Raw genomic sequence first — 11,448 nt, forward strand, 5'->3', positions numbered from 1 at the left:
ATATATATGTATGTGTGTAACGATCGGTATGTATATATGTGTGTGTATGTGTGCGCGTTCTGTGTGTGAAAGGTCTTAAACATACACTCACACAGGCACACATTTCCATATATGGACAACATCTTTATTCTGATACTCGACGCATAGAGCAATTGGAAGTTGAATTATATACGAGGAGTCGCTTCCTAGAGCCTTTTGTCGTTGCCACTCGTCCCGGTTTCATCCGACCTTTGACCCCAGTTAACCAGATAAAAACCAGGACGAGTAAAGGGTGAGGTTAGAATGGAATGGTTGTTTACTGTTGTCCCTTTGTGCTTGTCCACGTCATTCCAGATGACTTCCTTCTCCACTAACGAAACTCCCGGACTCTTTGAACCTCTGTCATTTCCTCTCAAATTGTCCACCGAAAACGAGTTTTTTTTTTAAAGTTGCTTAAGTGGATAGTTTATACAAAACACATACACACACGCGCACGCACACACAACACACGCGTGTGTGTATATATATATATATATGTATAAAAATACATACATACATATATATGTGTGTATATATAGAGATAAAGATAAGAATGTCACCTTTGTTGTTGTTGTTGTTCTTCACTCATATTTCTGCATTCCAATCGTCAAAATTCAAATGCACACACACACACACACACATACATACATACATATATATATATATATAGGCGCACGAGTGGTAAGTAGCTTGCTTACCAACCACATGGTTCCGAGTTCAGTCCCATCTTGGGCAAGTGTCTTCTACTATAGCCTCGGGCCGACCAAAGCCTTGTGAGTGGATTTGACGGAAACTGAAAGAAGCCCGTCGTATATATGTGTAAGTATGTGTGTGTGTGTTTGTATATAATGTGTATGTATGTTTCTGTGTTTGTCCCCCTAGCATTACTTGACAACTGATGCTGGTGTGTTTATACATATTTGCACGCACACACACATATATATTATTTATGAGTGTGTATGTGTATGTATGAATATATATATATATGTGTGCGTGGATGTACGTATAGTATATGTATGTATATACATGTATATGAGTATATACATATATATATATGCGTATATACAAATATATACATACATATTTGCACTCACATAAATGTTGTGCGCGTGTTTGAGTATGTGTATGTGTGTGCGTGTTCGCGCGTTTGAGTGTGTGTATGTATGTGTGTGTGTGTGCACGTATGTGTGCGTGTGTAAATGGATGAACCAAAATTTCTCAGATGCCGTGAAGGAAATGTCATGCTTGAACCACGTCCTTCACTGCCACTAAATATCCGGAAGTACTTTAATATTATTCCAAAATAGATCGTCTTCATTTGCTTTTGTGATTCCTTATTCGCAACTAATAAGATCAGGATGTGAGATAAAGATAACGACGTCTCCTTTCTTCTTCTTCTTCAATCATATTTCAAAAATAATTCCAGAAGTGACTTTACCTTTTCTCCTCTCGGGGATCGATAAAATAAGCATCGATTGAACAGAGGGGTCAATGTGATCGACTTCCCTCTCACTCGAAATTTCAGCCCTTGTACGTCTTGTAGAAGAGACTTTTATTCACTACTGGCAGAAATACCTATTTCCAGGCGGTGTTTTGCTACTCCTTTGCTTGTTTCAGCCATTTGACTGCGGCCATGCTGGAGCATCGCCTTACAAGGTTTTAGTTGAAGAAATCGACCCCAGGACTTATAAGCCTAGTACTTATTCTATCGTTCTTTTTGCCGAACCGCTAAGTTATGGGGACATTAACACACCAGCATCGGTTGGCAAGCGATGGCGGGGAGGGGGACAAACGCGCGCACGCAAACATATATGATGGGTACGCAACTGGTACTTAATTTATCGACCCCGAAAGGATGAAAGGCAAAGTCGACCTCGGTGGAATTTGAACACAGAACATAAAGACAGACGAAATACCGCTAAGCATTTCGCCCGGTGCGTTAACGGTTCTGCCAGCTCGCTACCTTAGGCATCCTGAATACCATTTTAGCAAGTTTAAAAACTTTGATTTGTTTTGTGCCGTAAACCATTTACCATTTCTTTGGCACCCCGCTTCCCTTCATGCCCAAGCACGTGCTTATTTTACTTAATGGTTAATCCTGTGCTGATTGGGTCGCATAACTTTATGTATTTGCCAATTAATCTAACCTAGTCATACACGGAAAAGAAACGGAGATTAAATTGTGATTGTTTAGCCCCAGGTCAGCCCTGATTGAGTAGACCTATGATCAAAGACTTTCTATGATAGTTATGACCATCCTGTCCTCTTTTCAGGCTATGTGTGTTTAGGACTACATCATCTCATGTGACCTTCCCTTTTCAAGATTTTTTATGGGTGTGATTTGAAAGAAATCTGATTGATATTTCTAGTAGGCCGAGCGGCCACTTGGAACCTCTATTCAAGTGATAGTGATCATAATTATGATGATGATGATGAATGATGAATGATGATGATGCAGTGGTGGTGATAATGATGATACTAATTGAGGACAATGACGATGATGATGTTAGTGGTGATGGTGAGTCTGACAACGGTGGCGACGATGGTGGCGACGGTAGTGGTGGTGGTGGTGGTGAAGTACTTGACCCTGATAATCTAATGAAAATTCAAGTTCAACTCTCGCATAGCAGATAATAGATAAAGCGGGAGTGGGGGTTGGTGGGTGGAACTGACCTTAAATCTGATTGGTTAAAAGCTTTCGCCTTCATATCTTTGGTCAACTCAGCTAAGTATTTCTACTTGATAAAGATGGCGTTCTTCGTATTAATTAGTTTTTACAATCATTGGCTGCTCAACCAGGTTCTATGGTTAGCCTCTTCTCCCTTTCTCTCATGGTGTGTGTACATGCATATGTGTGTGTGATTCAGTGTCCCTGTGTGTGTAGTGGAGGCGCAATGGCCCAGTGGTTAGGGCAGCGGACTCGTATTTGTAGGATCGCGGTTTCGATTCCTAGGCCGGGCGTTGTGAGTGTTTATCGAGCGAAAACACCTAAAGCTTCACGAGGCTCCGGCAGTGGGTGGTGGCAAACCCTGCTGTACTCTTTCACCACAACTTTCTTTCGCTCTTTCGTCTTGTTTCTGTTGTACCTGTATTTCAAAGGGCTAGCCTTGTCACACTCTGTGTCAAGCTGAATCTCCCCGAAAACTATATTAAGGGTACACGTGTCTGTGGAATGCTCAACCACTTGCACGTTAATTTCACGAGCAGGTTGTTCCGTTGATCAGATCAACTGGAACCCTCGTCGTCGTAACCGACGGAGTGCCACGACGACAACGATGTGTCTACGTGTGTACATGCCTTTACATATGTATGGGTGTTTGAATCCTGGATATATTCTTTTAAAGCCTGATACTTATTTTATCAGTTTCTTTTTCCAAACAACTAAGTACAAGGACATACTGGTTATCGAGTGATGGTATGGGACAAAGATACACACACATATGACAGGCTTCCATACAGTTACCGTTTACCAAATCCTCTCACATGGTTCCAAAGCAAGCTTCTTAATCACACAGCCAAGCACATGCCGATAGACATACTTGCATATACACAAAGTTTTATATATATATATATATATATATATATATATATATATATACACACACATATACATATATACACACACACATACTGATACATACATAGAAACAAGATAATTCTATATGTATATACATATACACATAGGATATATATACATCTTTGTTTGAAATCAGCAAAACCGTTTATATTAAGTTACTTTTTTTTCACTGTTTTAAATTAATAAATTTATTTTTATTTGCTAAATTTCAATGTTGACTAAGAAAATAACAATTAACTCGTTGACAATGGCTTGCGATATTTACACTGGATCCACACACGGTACATCTTCAATTGTCGACTTCTGTTTACTTGGAGGCGCCGGTCAATGATGTTCTGCTCTTCCACCAGGCCAGCCTGGGTGAACATCTGTCTTAGCTCATCTGGAAAAGGGAGGGCGAAAAAAAAAAAAATTATATATTTGAGTGTTTAATTGAGAAGGGTTTAAAACAGGATGGTAAGGTGAAGTCGGGAAGATTTAGTCATTATTTCTAGCAGCTGACCGAATGTGGTTAGCCTCTTTTCTCATGGTGTGTGTACGTGTATGTGTGTTTATGTTTGTGTGTGTGATTGAGTGAGTGTCCCTTGGTGTGTATATGTGTAAGTGAGTGTTTGTATGAGTGTGTGTGTGTGTATATGCAAGGCTGGATTCAAGTCAACTTCAGCCCTTATCACATCCTATGTATGTATATTAATAAAATTAAATGCTGGTGCAGACAAGCAAGCCAACAAAGCACCAAAAGACATTTTTCTAGTTCTTAGTTCTTTGCCTTCTGGCTAGATGCTGCTCCCGTGAGGTTTTGACTTTCAGTTGTTTGAGAGTATAGAATCAGTTAAATGAATACCAGTTATATAATCGTAATAATGTTGGCACATTTCAATTAACCAGTTTCCCCTCTGAAAAGAAAACTGAAAAAAAATCAACCAACATTTAAATACATCATTTTATTTTTTTCTGTCTTATGGTGCTAAGGGAGATAATTGCGTGGCAACGGGAGCGCCTGTCCCTGACCGTTTGTTTCACTTGCTCCAAACAGCGTACCTTACTATGCTCTTTTAAAAAAGGATAGATATAATTTGATAAGGCAGCCCTTATTGTATGAAAGTAAGATGAGATGGTAATAGCTGTGTTACTTTGATCAGAGGTCTATTCTTTAGAAACATCAGGGACTGACCTGGTCTATACAACAACTGGTCCCTTCCTGCTATCCTGTTGTGACTTGGTAACTCAGCCTATTACTGCATTGTCCCCATACACCTTTAAAATGAGGATGACATGTTTTGGTAATCATCATCATCATCATTTAACATCCGTTTTCCATCTGGTACAGAATGGATGGTAAGACAGGAACTGGCAAACCAGAGAACAGAACCAAGGAGACATTTATACTAAAATGGTGACAATGTGAGGCACATGAAAACAAGCAGCCAGTTATATATACGATGGGCTTCTTTCAGTTTCTGCTTGCCAAATCCACTCACAAAGCTTTGGTCGGCCCAAGGCTTTAGTGGAAGACACTTGCCCAAAGTATGATTGTTTATTTCTAGAATGGAATTGTAGGGTAGTGTGAAAGGCTGAAGTTGGGTGGTTTGAACACAAAAAAGAGGTAGAGTATTTGGGCCGGATAAGACCAGTTTAAATGCTAAAGAGTTAAAAGAGAGATTTAGCTGCTGTTTCAATGAGAGGCTTGTAATACATGTCTATGTGTGTGTGGCCGGCATTTGCATCTGTACCATCAAGTTACTGAAAGTGAACTTACCTTGGGTAAAGAAGTATACTCGAGTACCATCTTGGCGGACATAGAAGTTTTCTGACAAGCATCTACCTGTGGGTGGTAATGGCAAAAGGTAAGAAGAATGACAAGGCGTTTGATTCATTGGGGACACAAAGAGACACAAGCTGTATTGGCCTTTGACTTTCCCTTGTGTAACATCGGTGGCATGGAGGGGAGAAGCTGGTATGCACGGCCTTCCATAACCAACCTTGCCTGTACTTGTGCCTCGGAGAGGAACTTTCTAGGTGCAATCCCATGGTCATTCATGACCAAAGGGGGTCACCCAATATATATATATATATATATATATGTGTGCGTGTGTGTGTGTGTGTGTGTGAATAAAAATAAAAGAATATAAAAAAAGGGTTTTGTATGATCGTGTATAGAGGAATATATTATTTAAAAGAGTTCCAACTCTGTTTTTTATGTTTTATTTATATTCTTATAAAATTAATGTGGGATATAGAATATGGAATATATAATATAAATAGTAAAATGAAATGAAGTATTGAATGTCTTATTGAATATATGAAATATTGAGTATTAAATATATAAAGGCGCTAGTATACTTTCATGCCTCATGACATTCATCAAAGCCCTGTCTGACAGATGTATATATATATATATATATATATATATATATATATATATATATATATATATATATATATACACACACATAGATACATGAGGATTTCTGCATAATTCCTGTTGACCAAATTTCCTCCACTAAAAGCTATGTTTGAAGACACATAATGCCCAAGGTACCATGCAGTGAGTTTGAACATAGAACCATATGGTTTGGAAGTAAACTTCTTAACAACATAGCCACAGCATACCCGACAGCAAACACAATGGATGTAGAAATAGGCTGAAATTATGACCTTGTGGTTCAGGAATCGATCACTTTCAACCCCAGATCAACAAACTGTGTTGTCAGGAATCCCTGAAGCAAACCCTGCTTACCTTTCTTGAATCGTAGCTGGGCCATGTCATAGCGACCGTAATCTCTGAACAGTAAAAGACCTCCTGGTTTCAAGTAACTACTTAATCTGTTCACAGTTTGTTGCATCCTGTAGGGAGAAAGAGAGAGAGAGAGAGAAGTAGAGTAAATGAAAAGACAGCATTGAAGTAAAAGAGAGGAGACGGAACATTCATTATACCATGACATTCATCATCATCATCATTTAACATCTGTTTTCCATGCTGGCATGGGTTAGATGATTTGATTGGAACCAGTAAGCTGGAGAGCTGCACCAGGTTCAGTCTGATTTGGCTTGGTTTCTACAGCTGGATGCCCTTCCTAATGCCAACCACTCCTTGTTTTAACTCTTTTTGCACCAACAATCACCTGAGATCACACCTGGTTCTATGATGTTAATTAGTTTAAAGTGGTTGAAATTAAAGCTGTTCACCAATGTTTCATGATAATTTATGTTCCAAGCACTGGCTTAAGAATGACTTAAGTTATTTTACTAAACACTTCATTATTTTCAAAATTAGCTAAAAGGAAAAGTAGTGTATTTTAACGGAAATATGGTAATGAAATGGTTAACCCCTCATCTCCCAGGATAAAGCTGACCTCATTCCCCCCTTGGAGTTAGTAGTCCTGCAAGTTGCATGGTGGCACGAAAAAAGCACCCAGCATGTGCTGTAAAGTGTTAGGTGTTAGGAAGGGTAACTACCTGTTGAAACCATACCAAAGCAGACACTGGAGCATGATGCAGGCCTTGGGCCCATAGAGAAGAAGAAGAAGCTGTTGTCATCATCATCATTGTTTAATGTCCACTTTCCATGCTGGCATGGGTTGGATGGTTTGACAAGGAACTGGCTAGCAGGGAGCTCTCCAGAATCTAACAGTCTGTTGTGGCATGGTTTCTATGGCTAGATGCTCTTCTTAACACCAACCACATAACAGAGTGTGCTGGGGGGCTTTTATCACAAGGACAAAACGTAATAGAGCAATTACTTTCATGTATGGAAGTAGGCAGGAAGAAATAGAAGAACATTTTATGATGAGTGTAAAGTGAAATGGAAGTAAAGATGGTTGTTGAGTGAAGACAAAAGTGGTTCTTACTTGTTTGGACTAATAGCATTAAGGACAAATATCATAATAATAATATCGAGGCTGTTTTCCTCAAACGGTACTGGAGAATACTCATTGGTGATGTCACATACAAATGGGTAGCAGCGTGAAGGTTCAAATTCTGGATGTTCCTGTTGAAGTGGGAAGTGATGGCAATTATTTTACTGATGGTCCAATCATTTAAGAGCATCTTTATATATATATGTATATATATGCTATCTATCTGTTTATATATATATATAGTTAGTTATGATGGCAAAAATAAATGTCTAAAATTAGCCATCATATGATGGGTAGGGATAAATAGGAAGTCATTACGAAGGGAGAAAATTTACCAGTGTTACATGGGAGATAACTCCTAAATAAATTATTGTCGTGTAAATGAATTTGTTGTATATTGAGTTGTAGTATAAATCAAGTATTGAATTGTGGCGTGACACAATATTGCGTAGCACAGTATATAAGAATATTCGAATGATATCGTCTTACCTTGACAAGATCAATAGCTTTGGAAGAAAAGTCACAGCAGTATATCACAAGGTTAGGGTTACTGAAATTAACAGAAATTTATAAAATTAGCTTTAATCCTTTCGTTACCGTATTTATTTTGCGATTCTCTGTGTTTCTTTCAATTAATTTTAAATATAACAAAGAATTTAATAAAATAACTTAGTTATCATTCAGCTAGTGTTAGGAACATAAATTGTGACTACGGTTTGGTGGAAGATTTTAATTCAAAACTTATGGGAACAAGATGTTTGTACTACAAAGCCAGAAGCGGTTTCAGCCGGGTTGGTATCGAAAGGGTTAAATAATGGAGGAAGTGCTCACACGCATACACACACACAAACTTTGACGATCAGATATAGGCGAATCTTTTATGTCCCAACATATATTCAATGGGACTTTGGTTTATGAATGCCTCTCATAATGAAGAAATTGGTTTACAGACAATGTTTCAAAGATAAAAATGTCTTGGGTGACAAATGATGTCTTGAATAAAGAACACACAGGATAGCAATAAGCTGGGGGTATTGACAAGAAGGGTGTCAGTTTCTGCCGAGTTTCCATTCAGAGCACATCCCTGCTTCAATTCAATGTAGCTTCTCTTGAATTTCCTATTGGAAAAATAGTTTTGGGAGACAAATGGTCTGCAGGAATGAATTAAGGTGGTAAATCAAGGTATGTCATAGATTTAGTTTCTGTGAGATATCCTGTGATCAGAGCTTAAAGATTGTGCTGTTTAACCACAGGCCGACTTTGATTGAGTTAACTACAATGATCAAAATGTTCTATTATTACATATAATGTCATTTCAAATTTGAACTTACACTTTTCCATGCTTGCATGGAATTTATTTGAGACAGATTTTCTCCAGATGGATGCTCTTTCTGTCACCAACCCTTACCTGTTTTCAAGCATTGACAGACGTGTTTTTGCAGAATAATATCAGAAATGAATGACATTCCTTGCATGACAATGACACTGAGTTATAACTATCGCGTAATGTCAAAAAAGGGAAACACAACCCTACCACCACATATGTGTGTGTACTCTTATCCGCATCACTATTTAATGTCCCCTTTTCCATGCTGGCATTGGTTGGATGGTTGAGCAGGAGCTGATGAGCCAGACGACTGTGTGAAGGTCCAATGTCTGTTTTAGCAGGGTTTCTACAGATTGATGCCCTTCCTAACACCAACCAATGAAAATAAAAGTTAGTTATTTTACCAATGCCTTTCAAATTCTCCGCTGCCACTTAACATTCACTTTCCATACTGGCATAGATTGGGGAGTTTGGCAGGAGCTGGCTAATAGGAAAGCTGCACCCAGCTCCAATTGCCTGTTTTGGCAAGGTTTCTACAGCTGGATGCCCTTCCTAATACCAACCACTTTACAGAGTGTACTGGGCGATTTTTTTGTTGTGTTATCGGCACAAATGGCATCACCAAGTAACTCATGAGACCACTTTGCTGAGTCAGGGTGCAATATTAAGGGGCATGGCTAAAATAGGAAAAGGGGACAGAAACAGGTGTCCTGCTGTAGAGAGGTGATACATGGATAGGAAAATAAAACAATTAAAACATTAAGGATCAATTATGAAACTTACTTGTTGGTTTTTAAGACTGGAAAAACTGTGTTGCCTGCACCACAGCCAACCTGACACAAAAAGAGAAAGAAACAGGGATCATTTGATAGCAGAGTAAGGGGAGAAGCTACTAAAAACACACTAAGAAAATATAAAATAATCTACTATAATAATTCTCTTGTGTTTTTCTCTGTCACAACGTATCAATGAGAAAGGAAGGGGTGATAGGTGAATAAAGAAGGAAGGGGTGATGGAAATTCTATGGTGAAAAAAAAAATCAACCTTGTGTGAGTATACTTACTTTAATTGACCCTAAAAGGATGAAAAGTACAGTTCACCTCATTGGAATTTGAACTTGGAACGTAAAGAGACAGAAGCAATGTCACTAAGCCTTTTGTCTGCTATGCAAACAATTCTGTCTGCCCGCCATCTTACATTTGACAATAATAATAGATTTAAGTTTTAGCACAGGATAGAAGGCTTGAATCAAAGCTGACTTTAAACCCTTTTTTCTTATCTCAATCTCAATTGAGAGAGATGTACAGTGACAGAGATAAAGGTTAGAGGTATGTAGGGATGGATACAGTGAGTGGCAAACAAAGATGGCAGATATGAGAAACACACAAAAGAAAAGGAAAAGGAGGAAGGATGAAGAAAGACAGTGAAACCCCCTTACTTCGAAGAATCTGTAGATTTTGTCAGGGTCGTCGTTCACCTCTTCTTCACTCACAGTCACTTGAGGTATGATGGAAGTTGTGGTATTAGTGGAAGCTTGTGATGTTTCATGTTCATTCTCAACTGGTTCCTGCTCGATGGGGCCTTCGCATTGTTGCTGCTCTGGCTGTTGCTGCTCTTCTGGCACCAGATCACACTGCTCAGAACCGGAACGGGATTTGGATTCTGGTTCCAGTTCTGGTTCAGATTCTGATTCTGATTGACTGTTCGAAGGATGGGAATTTGGTGGTTCGAGTTTCGCTTCTGGAGCTAACTCTGGAAACTCTGTGAAGAGCCAGTGCCGATCTTTGAAGAATTTATCCAGGTGTAACTGGTAAAAATGGTCCCAGAACTCATAGGCCTTGTCTTCATATTCAACTGATTAAAAAAACAGAAAAGAAAATTTTAAAACATGAAACATTCTTTTTATTCTTTTATTTGTTTCAGTCATTTGACTGCAGCCATGCTGGAGCACCACCTTTAGTCGAACAAATCAACCCTAGGACTTATTCTTTGTAAGCCTGATACTTATTCTATCGGTCTCTTTGGCCGATATAAGTTACGGTGATGTAAATACACCAGCATCAAAATTTCCCCAAGGCACTTGATGAAGGTTGGAGGGTATATCAGTGTGTGTGTGTGTTCGTGCGTGCATGTGGGGGTGTGTTTGTCTCCCAACATCATTTGACATCAGTGTTAGTGTTTATGTCCCTGTAACTTAGTGGTTTGGCAAAAAGAGACTGATAGAATAAGTACCAGGTTTAAATTAAAAAAAAAAGTACTGGTTTCAATTGATTTGACTAAAAGTGCTTGAAGTGGGTGCTCCAGTATGGCCACAGTCAAATGACTGAAACAAGTAATGGATAGAAGATGAAAGGATAGAGATGACTGGTGACAAGGATCATCAAATGACTAACAAAGATATTAGTAGTAGTAATGGTGGTGGTGGTAGTAGTAGAGATGGTTTTGAAAGTGCTAGAAGAGGTAGTAGTGGTAAAGGTGATGGTGGTGGTGGTGGTGGTGGTGAAGAGGGTGGGCAGTGTATTTTGATTGGATGTTCTTCTCTCACCTTGTTTCTCAAACGACACGAGGTCAGCAGCCTGTTCTTCGGTAATACGTCGAGCTTCAGATTCTTGTGATGCATCCCAGACGACATTGTCCCTGGATGGAAGAGTGAAAAGAAAAAAAAA

General features: G+C 38.9%; 1 protein-coding gene across 2 annotated transcripts in view; it reads right to left on the reverse strand.

The window, feature by feature from the left end:
- Positions 1 to 3,739: 3,739 nt before the first annotated feature.
- LOC106882310 (tRNA N(3)-methylcytidine methyltransferase METTL2) overlaps positions 3,740 to 11,448 on the reverse strand; it is a 12,844-nt gene continuing 5,135 nt past the window's right edge. For both annotated transcript variants that reach the window (XM_014932942.2, XM_014932941.2), the window contains exons 2-9: positions 11,328 to 11,419; positions 10,221 to 10,636; positions 9,566 to 9,615; positions 7,945 to 8,005; positions 7,447 to 7,586; positions 6,336 to 6,442; positions 5,355 to 5,420; positions 3,740 to 3,977 (exon numbers count right to left, since the gene is read on the reverse strand). In XM_014932942.2, coding sequence (XP_014788428.1) covers positions 3,829 to 3,977; positions 5,355 to 5,420; positions 6,336 to 6,442; positions 7,447 to 7,586; positions 7,945 to 8,005; positions 9,566 to 9,615; positions 10,221 to 10,636; positions 11,328 to 11,419 — 1,081 coding nt within the window. In that variant the 3' untranslated portion in view covers positions 3,740 to 3,828. The remainder of the gene's footprint in view (positions 3,978 to 5,354; positions 5,421 to 6,335; positions 6,443 to 7,446; positions 7,587 to 7,944; positions 8,006 to 9,565; positions 9,616 to 10,220; positions 10,637 to 11,327; positions 11,420 to 11,448) is intronic.

Source organism: Octopus bimaculoides, chromosome 9, assembly GCF_001194135.2.
Source record: "Octopus bimaculoides isolate UCB-OBI-ISO-001 chromosome 9, ASM119413v2, whole genome shotgun sequence".
NCBI lineage: Eukaryota > Metazoa > Mollusca > Cephalopoda > Octopoda > Octopodidae > Octopus > Octopus bimaculoides.